Here is a 21,835-nt window from a genome sequence, read left to right as displayed (position 1 = left end):
ATTATTTCATTCTTTATTACGGCTGAATAATATTCCTATATATTTGCATGTATACTACATCTTCTTTATCCATTCATCTGTTTGTGAACATTTAGGTTATTTCCATATTTGGGGCATTGTAATTAGTGCTTCTCTGAACACTGGGGTACTTGTATCTTGGAAAGTGTTTTTATTTAATATACACTTTTAACCTTGTTTATGATCCACTGTTCCACGTTACTCTTCAAGGACATTTCTTATTTGTAGATGATTTGTAAATTGGATTTCTATGCCTTGCACTCCAGTATATTTCTGAGCTCTTTAAAGTGTCCTATTCATTTTACATTTGGGATTATTTCTGAAGTGAATCTTTTCTGTTATTGACTTTTCACACTGCCAAATCTGCCTTTCATTGCTTCTAGTAAGGAACCTTCTGGATTTCTTTCTTCTCTTCTCACTGTCTTGTACTATATCATCCTGCGTCCTTTCTGGTCTATGAATGAGCCCAGTCTTTGGATTCCTGTGTCATCCTTGACGTTTGGAGCCAAGATGACCAGTGATGAAACACAGCATCAGACTCAGCACCTCCCTGTGATGGCAAAACATCCTGTTGTGCAACTTTCTGGAGCCTCTGGGGCAGAGTGTCCCCCTGTTTCTGTGCCAGGAGCCACAGAGCAGTTGGAGTCAGTGCGCATGAAGGATGAGAAAGGCCAGGCTCTGGAGGCTGCTCTGGATGCTCTTCATCCCAGGTAAGATGGGGAGGAGGCATGAGCAGGTGAGTTCTTTGCCCAGGACCAGGGGTTGGGGCCAAGCCCTCCACAAGAAAGGTCTCCCTTTTCCTCTGAAGCTCTGGGGGATGTGGCCACCCAAGACAGAACCATCCCATAGATAAGCCACACTGGGTTCTCCACCCAAACTTAAAAGAATCAGGAGAACACACAGGGCCTGAGGACAGAATTAAAGGGGGTGGGTTAGGGAAACAACAAGATGCCTGTGCCTTTTGATGTTGTCAGGGACATGCAAAACCCTGAGTGGGAAACTAATGATAGAGAAAAATCTCACCTTGACATGATCTAAGGGAATTTTGGTTTTGAGTTTGAATTTTTTTCCCCTTTATATTCCATCATGGTGCTTTGGTGTTGAAAGAAGTGTTAGTCACTCAGTCGTGTCCAACTCTTTGTGACCCCATGTCTATCCATGGGATTCTCCAGGCAAGAATACTGGAGTGGGTTGCCATTTCCTTCTTCAGGGGATCTTCCCCACCCAGGGATCGAACCTGGGTCTCTCACATTGCAGGCAGACTTTTTACCAACTGAGCCGCCAGGGAAGCCTAAACCCCAGACATAGTCCACTCAATAAATATCTCTCAGTGGCCAAGCATGGGCCAGGAAACCTGCTGTTGCTGAGGACAGAAGTGCTCAGAAGAAAAATGCCCATTTTCACAGAGGCCGTGATCCCAGGGCCCTGAGGCTCTGCTGTCCGGGCTCTACAGGGTTGCTGGGGCCCTTCTCTTCTCTTCCTGCCCAGCTCACACCTTCACTAAAAGTGGAAGCACTTAGAGCCTTCGTTGTTCCTCCTCCCAGTCCTCATGTATACATTGAGAAAATAAGCAGAGAAGGGAAGCGTATCAACAAGGAGTTAAAAGAAAGGTTTGCTTTGGAAAGACAGAAAAGATTCCAGGGAGAGGATTTTTCTGGGAGCCACTGCCTTGAGCAGAGTCCTGGACAATCACCTGATAGAGCCTGCACACCACGGTTACTCAAGGATTCCCTGGTGCTGGGGTGATGATCTGGATGGGTACATAGGAGTGTGGTTCCATGGACCAGTGCATTTCCATGTGCCTTTTCTTCTTTTTTTTTTTTTTAAAAAAAAACAAACCTGTTTTCATTTTGCAGTGGAGATTGTGTTTATTTATTTATTTTTAGTTTTATTCATTATTTGCCCGCACCGGGTCTTCGTTGCGGTGTGTGGGCTTTCTCTAGTTGGGGTGAGTGGGGGCTGCTCTCCGGTTGAGGTGCATGGGCTTCCCATTGCGGTGGCTTCTCTTGTTGCAGCTCACGGGTTCTGGGGCACAGGTTCAGTAGTTGTGGTGCGTAGGCGTAGTTGCCCCTTGGCATGTGGTATCTCCCTGAAGCAGGGAGGGAACCTGTATCCCTGCACTGGCAGACCGATTCCCAACCCCACTGGACCTCCAGGGAAGCCCCCCTCACCTTGTGTCTTATTCATGTTTTTCCAAAGGAGAACTGGGAGAAGATGGAAGGAAGACTGAGAGGAAACCAGTTTTTTTTTCCCACTGGGTCCTATCAGGGTAGATTAGGGTGTAACATTAAAGCTCCTTCTAGACCCTGTAGCCTGGGGAATAGAGTTGTTAGTCAGCTATTCTCACTTGGGTTGGCATTGGCTCTAATCCCAACCAGACATCTACCCTGGGCAATCTAGCTCAGAGGTTTAGAGCTGATTCTAGAGTCTTCCCTGGTGGCTCAGATGGTAAAGAGTCTGCCTGCAGTGTGGGAGACCCAGGTTCAATCCATGGGTCAGGAAGATCCTCTGGATAAGGAAATGCCAATATTCTTGCCTGGAAAAATCCCATAGATGGAGGAGCCTGGCAGGCTATACCCCATGGGGTCACACTTACTGCTAAGCATTTAAGACACTCTGATTTAATCTTTATAACTTATAAGTTGATACTACTATTATTCCTAGTTTCGAGACTAGGGTCTCCAAGAGTCAGACACTTTTTAGAGTCTGACTATGAGGGTTTGAATCCTGACTTCACACATTTCTCCTGTGGGACCTTGGGCAAAATCACACAATGTGTGTGTGTGCTCAGTCGAGTCCAACTCTTTTCGACCCCATGCACTGTAGCCTGCCAGGTTCCTTTGTCCATGGGATTTTCCAGGTAAGAATATTGGAGTGGGCTGCCATTCCCACTCCACTGGATCTTCCCAACCTAGGGATCAAACCCGTGACTCTTGCATCAGCAGGCAGATTCTTTACCACTAGGCCACCTGGGAAGCCCAAATCACATAACAACTTCTGGGTTATTAAATAAACTTTCTGTGCCCCAATTTCCTTGTCTTGAAACTGGGAATAATAGCAGTATCAACTGATAAGTTAGAAAGATTAAATGAGAGAGTGTCTTAAACACTTAGCAGTAAAAGGTATTTGCTATTCTTTTTTACATTAATAATATAAAGAATTCCTTTCTTGAAATGGTGCAGAAAGTGATGTACAGACTTCACTTCTGCATTGGTTTCTTCCTGTCTCCTTTCACAAGAGCCTGGCAGGTGTGTGAGCAACCTGTCCCCTGTAACTCCTACTGTCTTAATCCATCCAGGCAGTTATAACAAAATACCACAGACTGGGTGGCTTATAAACAACAGAAATTTACTTCTCCCAGTTCTGGAGGCTGGAAATTCAAGGTCATGGTACCAGTATGGTTGGGTTCTGGGGAAGGTCTTCTGAGTTGCAGACTGACTACCAATTTCCCACTGTGTCCTCATGAGGGGGAAAGGGCAAGGGAGCCCCCTGGAGCCTCATTAATAAAGGCACTAATCCTATTCCTGAGGGCAGAGCCCTTATGACCTAACTATCTCCACCTTGAAGTTTAAGATTTCAAAATATGAATTTTAGGGGGACACTAACATTTAGATGAATAAAAGCAGCGATCATTGTAGGTAGTTGTAGCCTGACCTTGGTAATGGGAGGCGGATTGACCCACCACTATCCAGTCCATTATTTGGCTTCCCATGAAGGAAGGTATCTCAGGCCTGGATGGATAAACTGTAGTCCCTCAGTAAAGGGAGCCCTGCTGTGTCCAGTTGAAAACACAGACCTGGATCTTCTTCAACTCTACTTGGCCCTCCCATCAGCAAGGATCCCTTGGACCAGACCAGAAATTCATGCCAATTCTAGGCTCAACATTCAAGAGTGTGATTGAAACCCTGTAATCCAAGGGTTCTCAGCCTTGGCACTACTGACACTATGGGTAGATTAATTTTTTCTTACCAGGGCTGGCTGTACACTGGAGGATGTTTAACATCTCTGGCCTGTACCCATTAGATGCTTTTGGCACCTCCCTGCTCCCAATGATGGGGGTTCCCTAGTAACTCAGCTGGTAAAGAATGCACCTGCAATGAGGGAGACTTGGGTTCGCTCCCTGGTTGGAAAAATCCCCTGGAGAAGGGAATGGCAACCCACTCTAGTGTTCTTGCCTGGAGAATCCCATGGACAGAGGAACATGGTGGGCTACAGTCCATGGGGTCTCAACGAGTTGGACATGACTGAGTGACTAAACACAGCACAGCATAGCTCCCAATTATAACAACCAAAAATGTCTGCAGGCATTGCCCAATGTCCCCAGAGGGAAAACTGTCCCCAGTGGAGGACCACTGCTGTGACTCCTTGACATTCTGTGATATTTAGAACTCTTTTGGAAGCAAGCAACATCCTGTAGACCAATCAACACAGTAAGAAAGAGCGGCAGTCTCAGAGAGGATTCTGACTGGCCAACCTTAATCACGCGCCCACTTCTAGGCCAATCAGCATGGCCAGGGTGGTGAGATTCTTTGGCTTAGTCTGTGTCTCTGTGTCCATCCTGGAGAATATGGGCAGCCCCATCAGTAAAGGTACATAGGATGCAAAGGATGAGGACCCTGAGAAAGAGGTGCTCTACTCCCCAAGGAAGGGAGAGATGAGGACCACACAGCCAGACATCAATGTCCGCCACGTCCTTGAGATGGCTTTCTCGCCATTTTCCCAATAGTCTCTTGAACTGGTCTGTCTCCTCTGACTTAGATGAAGTTCCTCTAGCTGTTCAGTGGAGTCACTTTCTGATAGTAACATCTCCTCACATCCACTTTGGACCCTGTCCCTGGTGGTCTAGTGGTTAGGATTCAGCAGTCTCACTCTTCACCCTGTACATCCTTCTCTATAATTGTTCCCTCCCATCATGCCTCTGTCACTCATGGTCCTAGCATGTGTCCCACGCTCTGTCTTTATTCAGACAATTTCTTCCTCTCAAAAACAGTCATTTATGAAAGTTGATTTGCACAAATCAAAAACAGTCTAACTTTTGTGGTCAAAATCAATCAAACAAACAAACCAAACGACCCCCCCCCCCAAAAAAAAAACTACTTGCGGTGATAAGATATGGGGTCTAATGCTAACTTGCAGGGAAAGCTGCATCTTCTCTGGAGACCTTGAGGATCTTGTCTAAAAATTTGGTGATTGAACAAGAAAGAAATGTGGCTCCTCTCTCTCTTTTTCTTTTTTTTTTTTCCCAAAGAGAAGGAAGCTATTCCTCACAGAACCTAACTCAAATTCTCTGCTTACAGAGATCCAAGCTGTCGCTAAAGTATTTGAGGAGAAATGTACTCTAGCAGAGGGGCAGACCTTGAGCGTGAGCTGCCCTACCAATACCAACATATATTCCAAAAGCCAGAAGGCTTGGCAGAGGCTGAAAGATAACGGGGAGATCCAGACACTGGCAATCACAGAGGGGTCCAGTCAAGTCCAGGTGGGGAAGTACTTCCTAGAAGATATCCCCAGTGAAGGCATGCTGCAAGTCCGAATGATCAACCTTCAAGTGGAGGACTCAGGACTGTACCGATGTGTGATCTTGGGACCCGGCGACCCCATCATCCTGTTCTCCCCTGTCCGCCTGGTGGTGACCAAGAGTGAGTGATGTGTGGGTGGGTGGTAGAGGGTGGGACAGCCAAATCGGGTCGGATGGGACAGCGGTGGTAGCACCACTAGGGCTGTGGCTCAGGATTTCTAGAAGCCTATGACCTCGCTCCTTGTTCTAGAAGCTCCTTGCTTCTCATTTGAGGTCCTTGAGAGATATCTGGTCCAACGGTAAGAAGGGATTGCATCTCATTCTTTGTATGGATTCCTCTTTGGGAGCAGAACCTAACACGCTGTGCTAGTGTAGGAAGTGGGATATGGTGAAAGGTGAGTGATGGACTTGGGACAATTTAGTCTCATGCTTCAGGTCTTCATGGAGAAATCATTTCCTTGGGAAGCCTCTGTGAGTCACCCTCCCTTCCTAAGGATGCATCTGAGGGCCCTCTTGTGTGCTTCCAAAGCAGAGCTCCTCAGACCTTAAGTGGGCACAAACCACCTGAGGGTATTATTTTAGCCGCAGTATGTCTAGGATGGGACCTAGATTCTGCATTTCCAGCCTCTTCACAGACAGTGCTGACACTGAGGTCCATGGCTTCCGTTTTGAGTAGCAAAGCACCAGGGCTCACTCTACACCCTCTTCATAGACAGCTCAATCTCACTGGGTGAAGCAGTGACCAGTTTCCTTAGCTGTTCTCCCCTATTCATCTTTGAGAACCTTGAGGAAATAATCTGTGCCTTATTTGACTCTATAGCTCTAGCAACTGATGAAGGCATATAGTAGGGCCTCCACAGATGTTGACTGGATGAATTAAGGAAAGCAGATTAGAACGGGGGCAGATTCAAGTTCCTAGCCCCTGTGGAGCCCATATCTAAGAAAGACAAGACATATCTGCAATATATTAATGAAAGATAAGTTGCAAAGCAATATGCCACAGGTACGGGTGAGTGCAAGGCAGAGAGAATGGTATTAGATAATCAGGGAATTATTCTTGAAGAAGGCCACATATGGATTGGTGAAGAATAGCAGGCAAGTGCATTTCCAATAACATGAATAGCCTGGAAATACCTTCCTTCTTCCTTATTTCCCTCCCTCCTTCTTTCCTCCTTCTTTCCTTTTCCCCATCTCTGACCCAAGCAATGGCACACTATTTCTTTTCTTTTTTTTTTTTTATTTCTTTATTAAAATTAAAAGCAAAAGGAAACCTTGGTTCATGAGTGGGCATGTTCATTTCCCTCCTCAGTTTCATTCGCGCTACCACGCACCCTTCTGTCCATCCATCATCTGTCCAATCATCCAATGTGCTTTCTTGCAGGTTCTTTGGGACCCCCTGCCTCAGATGACTATCCTTGCCAGACCTCTGTTCAGAATCCCACCCTTCCTCCCATCACCACCAAGCTCCGTCCCAGGCCCAGGACTGTGACCCAACTCATCCCCACACCAACTAATAGCCTCTCCTCTTCTGGTTTTACAGTCACTCCCACAAATGTGACACGTGTCACCAGGTATGGTTTCCAGGTCTCTGGGCCCTTGGATTGGACACCAAGTCCTTTGATTCCCAGTCGATGTGCTGAGAGGATGTGGGGAGTGAGGGATGGGGGAAGGTAGAGGGCAGGGTGGGTTTGAGTCATTTCGGTCCAGTGGACCTTCCCAGGAGTGGAAGGAGTGTGGTGGTGCTGGTGTGAGGGGGAGGCTGTTGGAGGCAATGACGAGGCTGCCATTCTCCCCACAGTTTCCCTCTGTGTTTGCTTCTTGCATGTCAGAGGGCTAAGGAGAGGGAAATGGCGTCTGTGCTGAATTCCAAGGGCTCAGCAAACCCCTAATGGTGTAGTGGGAAAAGAGACCCTGGATTCTAATGCCAGCCAGATCAACTGAAAGTGTAACTTCAGGCCACTCAGAAGCCTTCTCTGGCTTCGGTTTCCTTGTTTCTATGGTTGGGTTTGGAGGGGGTGGCAGGGGAAGGTAGAAAAAAAATTAGAACTGGAAGCCATAATCTAGCCCAACAGCTCTGAGCAAGTGATGTGTGTTAGGATATCCCAGAGCGTAAGCTTTTATTTGGCTTGTTTTATTTATTTATTAAAAATTTTTTTTGAATGCACCCTGCAGCATGTGGGATCTCAGATAGAACCAGCGTCCCCTCCACTGCAAGGCAGAGTCTTGATTACTGGACCACTGGGGAAATCCCTGACTGGTTTTCAATACTGATGCACATGACATCTGCAGACCAAAAGAGTTAGAATTTCTGGAGGTGGGCTGGTCTCAGTAATTTTTATAAGATCTTCAGGACTCTTAAAATGTGCAGGCAAAGCTAAGAACCATGACCTTTGCATGCACACCTTTTTATACAGTTTATTATTAAATGTTGATTTATCTTAGAGTGTGTTTATCACTAAATGTTGACTTAGCAGAGAAAGAAATAATCTTCCATATTCCTATCAATCTAATGTGTCTTTTTTTGTCCATCTTCTCTTCTAGTTTTTATTCATGCTTGGATATATTTTAATGTGACATTAATTCTAACTATACACATTTTCACTATTTTTCTTGGCTAAAACTATTCTTCAGTGTTGCTCCCTAGTCTTTGTAGTCAGAATTTCAGCGTACTTTTCTATCAGTAGAAAGCCATAGCTCACATAATCTTTTGCCTCTTTTTAGACGTTGAGATTATTTTCATTTTTTGTAGTATTGATAACTCTGAGATGAACATATATTTGTAGATGTCCTTTTCTTCTTTCAAATTGTTCACTCAAAAGAAATTCTCTTAAAAGAAGCCAAACATTTATACTGTTCTGTATGTGTCCTGGCATGCTCAGTCGTGTCCAACTCTTTGTGACCACATGGATTATAGCCTACAAGACTCCTTTGTCCATGGAATTCTCCAGGCAAGAATACTATAGGGGGTTACCATTTCCTCCTCCAGGGAGTCTTCCTTACCCTGAGATTGAACCTGCATCTCCTGCACTGGCATGTGGATTCTTTACCACAGAGCTACCTGGAAAGCCATTTTCCTCTATACATACTGCCAATTTGTTTTCCAAAAGTTGGAAACAATTTGCCATGAGATCCAAAATGCAGAAGAGAAGCAGAGTCACTACAGGGCTCTGGTACTTAAAAAATATATCTGTCAAAATAGATGTGATGCTGAAAGCTCAGATTCTGTGTATGCTGGTGCCAAATCAAATCTCAGAGACAGTTTTGGGTGAAGTAGAAAGGAGTAGCTTTGTTGCTTTGCTAGGCAAAGGGGGCCACTGTGGGCTAATGTTCTCAAAACTATGTGTTGCAACTTGGGGAAGATAGTGAAAAGCTTCGTAGTAATTGTTCAGAGAGAGTGTGATCAGCTCGTAAACGTTCTTCTGATGGGCTGGTGAAGACATAAGTAGGAGTCGGCATCCTCACCCTTCAGGTCCAACTGGTCTAGGGTCTACATGTTTGTGGGTGGCAGACCATTATTAATCTTTGTTAACTTCTACCACCTGGAGGGGGTTTCAATATCTGCAAAACAGCTCAAAGATATTGTCTGTATCCACTGGTGAGGAATCACAAGCCGGAATCAAGACTGCCAGGAGAAATATCAACAACCTCAGATATACAGATGATATCCCTCTAATGGCAGAAAGAGAAAGTAAAGAGCCTCTTATAGGGGTAAATAGGAGAGTGAAAAGCCTGGCTTAAAACTCAATCCTCGAACAAAAACAAACAAACAAAAAAAACTCAACCCTCGAAAAACTAAGATCATGGCTTCTAGTCTCATCACTTGAAATGACAAATAGATGGGGAAAAAGTGGAAACAATGGCAGATTTTATTTTCTTGGGATCCAAAATCACTGCAAACAGTAACTGCAGTCACAAAATTAAAAGATGCTGCCTCCTTGGAAGAAAAGCTATGACTAACCTAGACAGCATATTAAAAAGCGGAGACATCACTTTGCTGACAAAGGTCTGTTTAGTCAAAGCTATGGTTTTTCCAGCAGTCATGTATGGATGTGAGAGTTGAACCATACAGAAAGCTGAGCACCAAAGAATTGATGCTTTTGAACTGTGGTGTTGGAGAAGACTCTTGAGAGTCCCTTGGACTGCAAGGAGATCAAACCAGTCCATTCTATAAGAAATTAACCCTGAGTATTCGTTGGAAGGACTGATGCTGAAGCTGAAACTCCAGTACTTTGGCCACCTGATGCAAAAAGCTGACTCATTGGAAAAGACCATGATTCTGGGAAAGATTGAGGACAGGATGAAGGGGATGACAGAGAATGAGATGTTTGGGTGGCATCATTGACTCAATGGACATGAGTCTGAGCAAACTCTGGGAGATAGTGAAAGACAGGGAAGTTGCAAAAAGGGGGTTGCAAAAAGTCAGACACAACTGAGTGACTGAACGACAACAACAATTGGTGGGAAAACAGGACCTTGCCCAGAAGCTGCTCTTGACTTTTTCTCCCTGGTCTTGAATCCCTAGTTCAGTTCAGTTGCTCAGTCGTGTCTGAGTCCTTGCAGCCCCATGACTGCTGCATGCCAGGCTTTCCTGTCCATCACCCACTCCTAGAGCTTACTCAAACTCATGTTCATCAAGTCGGTGATGCCATTCAACCATCTTATCCTCTAATGTTCCCTTCTCCTCCCACTTTCAATCTTTCCCATCAGGGTCTTTTCCAATGAGTCAGTTCATCCCATCAGGTGGCCAAAGTACTGGAGTTTCAGCTTCAACATCAGTCCTTCCAATGAATATTCAGTACTGATTTCCTTTAGGATGAACTAGTTTTATCCCCTTGCAGTCCAAGGGACTCTCAAGAGTCTTCTCCAACACCACAGTTCAAAAGCATCAATTCTTTGGTGCTCAGCTTTCTTTATGGCCCAACTCTCACATCCATACATGACTGCTGGAAAAACCATAGCTTTGACTAGACAGACCTTTGTTAGCAATGTAATGTCTCTGCTTTTTAATATACTGTCTAGGTTGGTCACAGCTTTTCTTCCAAGAAGCGGCTTTTAATTTCATGGCTGCAGTCAACATCTGCAAAGATTTTGGAGCCCAAGAAAATTAAGTCTGTCACTGTTTCCATTGTTTCCCCATCTATTTGCCATGAAGTGATGGGAATGGATGCCATGATCTCCATTTTTTGAATGTTGAGTTTTAAGCCAGTTTTTTCACTCTCCTCTTTCACTTTCATCAAGAGGCTCTTCAGTTCCTCTTTGCATTCTACCACAAGGGTGATCTGAGGTTATTAATATTTCTCCGGGCAATCTTGATTCCAGCTTGTGCTTCATCCAGCCTGGCATTTCGCATGATGTACTCTGCATAGAAGTTAAATAAGCACAGTGACAATAGACAGCCTTGAAGTAGTCCTTTCTCACGTTGGAACAGTTTCTCAGTTTCTCAATTTGGAACCGGACAGTTCATGTCTGGTTCTACCGCCTCCTTCTTGACCTACATACAGATTTCTCAGGAGGCAGGTAAAGTGTATTTCCATCTCTTGAAGAATTTTCCACAGTTTGTTGTGATCCACACAGTCAAAGGCTTTAGCGTAGTCAATAAAGCAGAAGTAGATGTTTTCCTGGAACTCTCTTGCTTTTTCTATGATCCAACAGATGTTGGCAATTTGATCTCTGGTTCTTCTGCCTTTTCTAAATCCATCTTGAACATCTGGAAGTTCTCGGTTCATATACTGTTGAAGCCTCACTTGGAAAACTTTGAGCGTTATTTTGCTAGCATGTGAGATGAGTGCAATTGGGTGGTAGTTTGAACATTCTTTGGCATTGCCTTTCTTTGGGATTGGAATGAAAACTGACCTTTTTCAGCCCTGTGGTCACTGCTGAGTTTTCCAAATTTGCTGGCATATTGCATGCAGCACTTTCACAGATAATGATCTTTCAGGATTTGAAATAGCTCAGCTGGAATTCCATCAGTTCCACCAGCTTTGTTCATAGTGACGCTTCCTCATGCCCACTGGAATTCAACACTCCAAGACGTCTGGCCCTAGGTGAGTCATCGCACCATTGTGGGTATCTGGGTTAGGGCGGTCTTTTTTGTATCCGTCTTCTGTGTATTCTTGCCACCTCTTTTTAGTATCTTCTGCTTCTGTTAGGTCCATTCCATTTCTGTCCTTTATTGAGCCCATCTTTGCATGAAATGTTCCCTTGGTATCTCGAATTTTCTTGAAGAGATCTCTAGTCTTTCTCATTCTATTGTTTTCCTCTATTTCTTTGCATTGATCACTGAGGAAGGCTTTCTTATCTCTATTCTTTGGAACTCTGCATTCAGATGGGTATATCTTTCTTTCCTCCTTTGCCTTTAGCTTCCTCTCCCTTCCTTAATTAACAACTGCTTGAATCTGACCCCTGGGGCTCAGGGAAAGCCATGGAGGCTGAATGAATGTTGTTTCCTAAAATCAAAGAAATGGGGGACACAAAAACCTTGTGCCCAGGAGCCCCACAGGGCCCTGCATGGTATCAGACATGAGCTGGGACTTGCTTTCATCTATTACTGTGGACTCTGAGCGCCACAGGGTAGAGGCAGAGTGCCCTCTTCCCCTTCTGTTGTTCCTAAGTGTCTGGTACATAGTAGGTGATCATTAAAATCTTTAAAATAAAATAAATCTTTACAATAAATGCTATTCTTTTTTTTTTCACTAATTTTCCAACGTATAAACTGAGAGTGCAAACATTTGCCCATATTCCTACTAGAGGCTATGCTTCCTTCACCTGTTGACTTTATATGTTTTAATTAACATGAACCATTCTATGCGTCAGAGTACAGTTGGGAAGGCAGAAGCCACTGAGCAGTTTGAAAAAGAGGGAATTTAGAGGAGGGAGCAGTTTGTCCAGGAGATGGAAGAACAGAGGTGCCTATCTGGGGCCCAAAAGTGTGGCACCTCAGAGAAAGCCACTGTCACCCTGTCTTAGGAGGATTCCACGGAGGCAGGCTGCGGAGAAAATCTTGTGCAAATGTTTTAGGAAGTGATCCCAGGAAAAACCATTCCTGGGGAGTGGGACTGGGAGGGAAGGAAACCCAGCAAAGCGTGCCATAACGAAAGTGAGTCCCACAGGGACTAAAGGTGCTTCTGGGCATCACAGGAGTTGTCTGTACGGAGAGGGGGCTGGGGAGCTAGAGGGGCACAGGAATTCCCCAGTGCTGTGGCCGGAGTGCTTGGGGTGGGGTGGGATGGGGTGGGGGTGTCTGGCTGCCTGCATACAGCCTCAGAAAGGGATGCCATGCTGGCCCTTGAGAGTGGACATATTCTAGGAGCTCTGTGCAAGAAAACATTCCTGGGCTTGGAGGGGATAAGGCAGGGGACTGGCACGAGACACTTGGATGGGTTACAGTTTGTGGAGCCGAGAGCTGGCAACTCCCTGGGCAGAAGGGCTGGAACCGGGCACAGGTTTGCACTGCAGGGGGCACAGCTGCAAGCTTGAGGGTCTAGAGAGGCCCTGCCTTCCAGCCCCCTGCCCCAGCTCCCAGCCAGGGCAGCCAGGGCTGAACTTGGCTGCCTCAGACATCCAGTTCCTGCAGATGCAAGATGGCGCCGCAGGCTGGGGGTAGGTTTTAGCACAAAAGGACCTGTGCTGCTTTCTATGGCTGTTCTATCATTTCTCCCTTGCTAGTTTATACATTCAGGTTTAAGTTTTGCATAGGTAAACGTGTTGATTTTTAAATTATTGCTTTGTTTTATTCCTTAATTGTGTTTATTCTATTTCCTGGTGCCTTCTCTATTTTTTCCACTTTATTTTAATCTTCATCCATCCAGGGGGTGTTATTTTGCTATATGGCATGAATGATAGAAGCAATGACTTTTTCTAATATTTTGCCACCCAGATATCACAAGACTATTTACTAGACAATTCTTGCCTACCTATTGGGCTGCCAATTTCCTTAGATATGAATTCTTAGCTATCTTTAGATCTATATCTGGACTTCTATTAGTTTCCCTGCTGTTTCTCTTTTCGACCGGTGTTTCATCTCTATGGATTAGTTGTGCTATAACCTATTTCCACGGGCTTCCCAGGGGGCACTAGTGGTAAAGAACCTGCCAGTGCAAGAGACATAGAGACTTGGGTTCGATCTCTGGGTCAAGAAGATCCCCTGGAGGAAGGCATGGCAAACCACTTCAGTATTCTTGCCTGGGGAATCCCATGGACAGCGGAGACTGGAGGGCTACAATCCATAGGGTCGCAAAGAGTCAGACACTACTGAGGCACCTGAACACACACACAACCCATTTCCACATCTGCTGAGTCTATACAAGCCAACTTTCTTCATTCATTTGCATCCCTTTCTTATGGCACCTACTGATGTTTACCCAGGGCTTTTAGAATCACCTTGCTGAAGCCTATGAAAATTCATGATGGGATTTTGATGAGAACTGGAATCTTCTCGGTTTATAAATGAGGCCAGAGAGGTGAGGTGACTCTCCCAGGATAGGTCCTGCTGCTGAGAATGGAAGCCAGGTTACCTTTCTCTGGGAGACCTTGCTCTCTCTATTGCATCAAGGCAGGAAGGAGCCTTGTCCGCCTGTCCCTTCTCCCTGGTGCCTCTTCTGAACGTGGACTCTGTGCTCTCAGTACTAAGTATATTTCTAATCAGTAGTTTTAGGTGATGGGACAAACTAAATGGACAGGACAGAGCCAGTTAGTATGGAGAAAGGAGGGATTGTGAGCAGATGAGCCAAGGGGCGTGAAAGACCATGACAAATACGCACGTGTGTGGGAGCATCCACGCCCATAACAGTGCTCACTCTTCTGTCTCCCCCAGGGCCCTTGGGATCAGCATTGTCATTCCTGTGGCGTGTGGACTCCTGAGTAAGACCCTGGTCTTCATCGGTCTGTTTGCTATCACGCAGAGGTCATTTGCATCTTAGCCACAGGAATCCACAAGAATGATCTCCGACTTCCATCCATGTCCACCTGGCAGTTGTGCCTAAAGAGGGGTGTAAGGGGAAGAGGCGGGGGTCAGTGACATGAGCTGATCTGTAACTCAGGTGACATCTAAGGCTCAGGATCCCACCTTTTGGCCCTGCTAACTCCCCTCATTTAACTGATAACCTTGGGAGTGCTTTGTCCCCTCACAAGAGAAGATACAGCCCCAAACCTGCTCATTCCACCGGCGGCTCAGGGTTTGCATTAAATAAAGACACTGCCTGGGGCTTTCCTGGTGGCCCAGTGGCTAAGTCCGAGTTCCCAATGCAGGGGACCCCCTGGGTTCCATCCCTGTCAGGGAACTAGATCCCACATGCTGCAACGAAGGTGGAAAATCCCATGTGCTGCAAATAAGACCCGGCACAGCCAAATAAACAAATAACTAAATAAATAAATATTAAAAAATGAAGACACTGCCTGATGCTTTTCACTGTCAAGGTCTGTGGGGATCATGAGGCACAGAGGCTACAGCTGCTAACTCTGCCCTGGTCCTCACCCTGGACCACAACATTTTGGCTTGAACTGGACAGAGTTCCCAGTACAGAGGCATCTTGTTCTCTCAGCTGCCAGGGCTGTCCTCTCCTCTAGAATCAGATGTTTCGATTTCTCCCCTTCATTTATGGCCTTTTCCAACACTCCTAGAAGATTGTTGAAAGAGAAGATGAGATGTCATGGTAAGAACTCCATATTTGGGAAAGGGGAATTAAGCTAACCAGAAGGGCGTATCCTGGGACAATACTGGGAGGATGAGAGAGGATCCATGGCTTAGGACCGGTAAAGCAATATCTTTTGTCTACTGTGTGTGTTTATTGTGGGCATCAGCAGGGATGCATCTGGCCACTGGATCCTCAGAACCCCACAAAGGCAGAGATCCATTCCTGGAATATGAGAAGTGCATCACCACTTACTGGCAGGGACAAACACTAGAGCTCCTGAAGACCTAGCGCCTCAAAGCCACACAGAATGGAACAACAGGGAGCCTACTCTAAGTGCCTCTTCCTTATATCACACAAGGGGCAGGGATGGTGGTGACCAGCTCTCACCAGTTAGGCTCCTGGAGGTTGTTCCCCATGTGCCTGCTTGTACCACCCCTGCCTTCCTCTGCCTCTCTGTCCCTACAGCTCCCCCTTCACTCCCAAGCTCATCCATGAAATAGGTGTCCAGGCCTACCAACAGATTTCAATCAGTACTTTCTGATTTTCTACCTCTTCTGACTCTAAAGGGGAAGGGGTCCCACTAGTGGCAAAGAGATGATAGGTCCTTCCATTCCCATTCAGGAATGGCCAAGGCCAAAGTCGTCCTAAATTCCCCAAGAGCAAACATACGCTACCACCCACGATCCATATTCTTACCATCTTCCCCTATTTTTGTGAAACAGGTACCCTGAGAGCTAAGGTACAGTCCTCCCCTCCCTGAGCCCCCCTGCCATCCTGTGAGGACTTCCTCACCAACCTGGGGACTGACCCCTCTGAGAATCATGCATTTGGCCACTTAGGTCAAGTCACATGTCTGTTCCATAGATGCCAGGTAGAAGGGGCAGGAGAAATATCTTTCTCCATGCTCGATAGAAGGGGAAGTAGAGTTCCATGCCCCGTGAGACCCACACCTTGGGGCATATCCCCCAAATGAAAAGGGTATTAGGTGCTGGAGAGCCAAAAGATGATGAATATCCATGCCACAATTCCAAAGCTGGTAGAATTAAGTGAGACAACCTGAGTAAAACATCTGGCACACAGCAGGACTTCAATCCTTGGAGTCACTCCTGATACCATTAAAACTGTGGTTTCTATGGTTACGTCTGGACTGGAACTCAGGGAAGCACATACCTTAGACCCAGGCAGAGCACCCGAGGAACACTTTGGGAGCTAAGTGACTCATATAGGACTTTTGTATGTGGGTGAACTCTGATTCTTCATCTATTTGGACCACTTGCTTCAGAATCACCTGGTATGCTTGTTAAAATGCAGGTTCCTAGGCCCTCCCTAGACTTATCAAATCAGTGTTTCTGGGGTGGAGCCCAGACGGGTGTTGACTCAGCCACATGCCCATCCTTGGGAATCATGAGGTGGAGTAAGATGGAAGAAGGTGGGTCATCGGGAAGGCTTGACTCAGGCCTCAAAAGGCAAGTCAAAGCTGGATACACAGTGTCAGGCAGGCAGGGAGATTGGCAGGAGGGGTTGTGGGATGTAGTGGTCAGTGGCCAGTGATGAGAATGTCTTGGTGGCTGGAGGCAGTCTTGGTGGCAGAGAGGTGGGACATCAGATGGGTGGGTCTAGACTTGCTCTTGTGGAGAATGGGGAGCTGCTGAGTGTTGCCCAATTGCATAGTGACATGATGAAAGCAGGAAGGAAGATGTCACAAGGGCAGCGACCTCTCTCTTCTCTTTCTTCTGCATTTTCCTGAGCTGCCATGTCTTGTCACATTTTCCTCAGGGTTTCTCAACTGCAAACTGACAACCAAGCCTCCTCAGGGAAGATGGAAAACACCCAAGTGAGGCAATAGCCTCCAGTAAATGGAAAAGATGCTGAAGTGACTGAGGCACAGTGGATCCAGGGAGCGGGATGAAGTGGAGTGGGAGGGCTCTGGGGGTGACCATGGCAACTGCTGCTGCTGCTCCGGGTCTCAGGTAAGGAGAGGCAGGGAGAGGGATGTAGATGGCTAAGGGGAGGTACCTACTAAGAAGAGGGGTTTTCTCTCATTTCTTAAGGAGGGACTGAAGTGTATTAAAGATGGAGAAGCAGGAAAGGAAGGTCATGAATGCATACTGTCCTGCTTGACCCTGTCCCAGCAGGGACTGGATGATGAAATAGAAGCTGGAGGTTCTTCTTCTGCACCTTGAGGCTGAGAAAACTATGTGAAGTCAACCAAATGATCTCTCCTTGATCTACTGATATGTGGAGGGCAGTCCCCCTCTAAAGGAATCAGGTACTAAGATAGAGGAACACTAATAGAGGAAAGGGCAAATAACAAGAAAAGGGCCAAGAAGCAACATGGAGGCAAAATTATGGTGGAAGTCCCCCAGCAAGACACAGAGAGGGGATGGAAAGAAGGTAAGGGCTCTAGAATCAGACAGAGCAGGCTTCAAATCCTATCTCTGCCACTTTCTAAATATGTGACATTAGGAAGTCCTCTATCCTCTCTGAGCCTCTTTTTCCTCATTTGAGTCCCTACTCAGAAGTATTTGTTTGTAAATGGTACCTTCTTCAGAAGGTTATTCCGAGAGTTTAAAAGCAGACAGATGGACTTCCCTGGTGGTCCAGTGGTTAAGAATCTGCCTATCTGTGCAGGAGACATGGATTCTATCTCTGGTCTGGGGACTCCACCTACCTCAGGGTAACTAAGCCTGTATACCACAACTACTGAGGCCTGTGTGCCCCAGACTCCACTGCTCTTCAATAAGAGAAGCCACTGCAATAAGAAGTCCATGCGCTGCAACTAGGGAGTAGCCATCACCTGCCACAAATAAAGAGCAGCCCGCACACAGGAATGAAGACCCAGCACAACTATAACTATTAATACACAAATAAATGCAGACTGATGTAAATTCTTGGCTCAGGGTTTATGGCACAGTAGGTGCTAGCTAAAAGTTATGGTGGATGGTGGTGATGTAACCAGGTGTAGGGTGATCACTGGTATTGAGGGTTGAGAAGAGAAAGAGGTTAGTACCAGTTGGATCTGTTCACATAGACTCCCCATGTCTTTCTTTTGTTTGTAACTGAAGATGGTATTTAAGCCAGAGTTCTAAACCACCTTGTGGACTTCCTCATTTTACCCTGGGCATCTCCCACCTTTACATGAGGTATGCATGTTTAAAAGCTTGTTTGTTTTTCTCTTATTAATCTTCTTTTTTTAAAAAAAAAACCTAAGCTAGTTATTTTTATTTGACTTATTTATTTTTGCTATTATTTTTTTTAGCTCTGCTGGGTCTTTCTTGTGGCACGTGGGCTTAGTTGACCCATGGCATGTCGGATCTTCCTGGACCAGAGATGAAACGCATGTCCCTGGTATGGGAAGGCAGATTCTTAACTGCTGGATCACAGGGAAGTCCTTAATCTTATTTTATTATAGGAGTCTGAGCCAAGAACTCAGAAGGGTAGAAGGAAAATGATTTTTCCTCCTTTATGCCTATCGACCTCTAACTTCCTTCTTCCACTGAGGTCTCCCCAGCTCCAGGCAGCTATTTGGGACCAGACCTATTAAACCTTTGCTGAAAGTTTCACATGTGTGAAGCTCACATTTGGTCCATGGGACATATCCACTTCACTCATTCCAGCAAACTGGAGCTTCCAGCAAACTGGAGCTCTGTGGATCCCTATACAGTCATCTTTCCTTCACTCTTCCATGGAGACAGGGAGCCATCAGCAGTCTCTGCCTGTTGTAGTTCTCAGGTTTGAGTCAAACACCAGTCTGCTGCGTCCTCCAAACGCCAGGGGACACTTAAGCTCTCCAAGTTGTGACCTTGAAGCCCCTCTCCTTAGACTTGAGATAAGGGGCAGGCATCCACTCCCTTCTGCCCTTAGGGTCATAGGACACCAAAACTGTCTCCCCACATCCTCTCCTAATCTTCAAAATCCCTACAACTTTATATCCTTGATGTGGGTAAGGTTTAGATACCTTTCTGCATGTGGTATACTGGTCTCCCAGCTCACTCTGCAATGTGGGATCTTTCCTTTGAGCTTATTTTAGTCAAGGATCAGTTGCAGATAACAAAATCCAATGTATCTATTTTAAGTACAATAGAAATGTATCCTTTAAAAATAGAATATTAAGTTGTTGTTGCTAAGTCATGTCTGACTCTCTGTTACCCCATGAACTGCAGCACACCAGGCTTCCCTACTCTTCACTATCTCCCAGAGTTTGCTCAAACTCATGTTCATTGAGTCAGTGAGGCCATCCAACCATCTTATCCTCTGTCACACACTTCTCCTCTTATTCTCAGTCTTTCCCAGCATCAGGGCCTTTTCCAGTGAGTTGGCTTTTCGTATCAGGTGGCCAAAGTATTGGAGCTTCAGCTTCAGCATCAGTCCTTCCAATGAGTATTCAGGGTTTATTTCCTTTAGGATTGACTGGTTTGACCTCCTTGCTGTCCAAGGAACTCTCAAGAGTCTTGTCTAGCACCAGTTTGAAGACATCAATTCTTCAGCACTCAGCCTTCTATATGGTCCAATTCTCACATCCATACATGACTACTGGAAAAGGTAGAGCTTTGACTATGCAGACCTTTGTCAGCAAAGTGATGACTCTGCTTTTTAATACATCATCTAGGTTTTTCAAAGCTAGCTTTTCTTCCAGGGAGCAAGCATCTTTTAATTTCTACTCTTGAGTTTCTTGGAATGACTGTCAAAGTCACATACATGGTGGGGTGATTAAGGGTCCACTGCTCGTCCCACAGTTAGGACTCTGAGGCATCGGTAAACTTTCCAAATCAGGAAGCTACAGCATTGTTTCTGGTCCCAGACTCACCCCATGTCAGCCACACTCTATACCAGCAAAATGGATGCCTTTCTTCCTACTCAACTCAGTTCCAAATTTAAGTTTCATACAGATGCCTTGGATTGGTGGAGCCCAAATTATCTCTGGAGCCATGGCTGCCAGAAATCCTGAGAAGTGATTTTGCAGACCTTTCATTACATGAAGCCCAAGAGAGGGAGGTGGGAACAGAAGTTAATTCCACAGCATCTGCCCAAATAATCTCAGCCAAAACTGAGATGAAAATAGTTCAAATTTTAAAGATTTTTTTTTCTTGCTGTCAATGAAAGATAAACTGAGTAGAAAACAAACACCCCCTCTTTGTTATGTTATGGCAAATACATTCTCTTATCTATCATAAAGTCATGTTATAATAGCAACTTCCTATTTCCCCAAAACAATATTTTGGATATTATTATTTGCTATATATCACCCTGAAGCCATAACAAGATACAGACCCAGAAAATATATTCCAAAATCTGTGGTACTTTTCTTGGAAACTTCAGCGTGTTTTAAAAATGACTATTTCCCATCAGTCTCTTCTGTTCCTGGGATACTGACATGATCATTCATTACACAGTGACATCTGGAAAATTCAGCTTCCTTGGCAGCCACATAAGTAAAAGCTGTTCCGTTTTAGCATCCTGTAAATTGAGAGTTTTCAGAACATCATAAAATCAGAAATGATTACTTTAGGAACCAAGGGCAGGTCTTCTGGGCTAGGGGCTGCTTTTTCTACTAATCCTGGGCTACTGTACTGAGATCTTTCCCCAGTCTTAATCTCACCCCTTCTTTGAAAGACTTGCCTTGAACTGAACTTCCCACTGCATTCTGATCTTGTCTTATGTAAGATGCTCACACAGCTCTGCTGAGGCTGAGTTCTTCTTGATCTCTGTGAGCAATAAACTCATCTTTCTCTTATCAACAGCTTGTGTAGGTGATATTCAAGAAGCCAGCATTTCAAGAATGTAATTAAACCCATCCATTTCTCCCTTACGACTTAGGTTCTGGGATCTTATTCAAGATGTCCTTCCCAGTCTGAAGCACCGTAATATCCTGAATATTGTCTTTTACACAATGTTTGAAGATATTCTCACACATTAACTTTTGTTAGCTTTACAATTTTGACACAAACAGGACACAATGAAGAAATCCGTCCCTTAGGAGGAGTGGGGCAGGATATTTTAATGTCCATCTCCACCATCTAGAGCTGTGCTGATACGCTAGCCATTAACTACATGTGCATTTAAATGAATTAAAATTAAATGAAAAATAAGAATCAGTTCCTCAGTCACACATGTCACACGTCAGAGCTAAACAGTCACACGTGGGAGTGGCTACTGTGGGAAGGCAAGGAACACATCATGGTGGGGAATTTTCTTGGACAGCACTGTATTCTCAATTTCTGCTTCAACAAAACTGGCTGACAAAGCTTTCAGTTCCTTATTATAAATTTAGTGTCTTATTAATACATATTACAACTTTTTATAGCACACTGCTGCTGCTGCTAAGTCACTTCAGTCGTGTCCGACTCTGTGCGACCCTATAGATAGCAGCCCACCAAGCTCCTCTGTCCCTGGGATTTTCCAGGCGAGAGTACTGGAGTGGGGTGCCATTGCCTTCTCCATTATAGCACACTGCACACTGTATTTTCATAACTGGGCAGTTTGATTAAGAGTTTCCATTTCACTAAAGCAGTTTTTTTTTCCCCTTAGAGAATCACACTGCTGAATTTTAATTTTCCTTCCTCAAAGAAAGTGTTTGTGCTATTTTGGTGCCCCAATCCTTTTGCCCTATTCCCCTCAAGTCTACTCCAAAGCCATCTTGTGCTAGCTCAAAGCGAGTGCAAGTGCG

General features: G+C 45.3%; 1 protein-coding gene across 2 annotated transcripts; it reads left to right on the top strand.

Moving 5' to 3' along the window:
* The first annotated feature begins 596 nt into the window (after positions 1-596).
* Positions 597-14,895, top strand: TREM1 (triggering receptor expressed on myeloid cells 1). 2 transcript variants are annotated; one of them, XM_065912431.1, is made up of 4 exons: positions 597-728; positions 5,316-5,657; positions 6,918-7,107; positions 14,349-14,895. In XM_065912431.1, exons 1-4 carry the CDS (start codon positions 680-682, stop codon positions 14,452-14,454), a joined length of 687 nt encoding a protein of 228 aa, XP_065768503.1. In that variant the 5' UTR covers positions 597-679; the 3' UTR covers positions 14,455-14,895. The 2 variants fall into 2 exon arrangements, with proteins under 2 accessions (XP_065768503.1, XP_065768504.1); XM_065912432.1 differs by lacking the exon at positions 14,349-14,895 and adding an exon at positions 11,475-11,496.
* The last annotated feature ends 6,940 nt before the right edge of the window (positions 14,896-21,835 follow it).

Source organism: Muntiacus reevesi, chromosome 20, assembly GCF_963930625.1.
Source record: "Muntiacus reevesi chromosome 20, mMunRee1.1, whole genome shotgun sequence".
Classification (NCBI taxonomy): domain Eukaryota; kingdom Metazoa; phylum Chordata; class Mammalia; order Artiodactyla; family Cervidae; genus Muntiacus; species Muntiacus reevesi.
The sequence above is the reverse complement of the archived record's forward strand: the minus strand, read 5'-3'. Positions and strand labels throughout refer to the sequence as shown.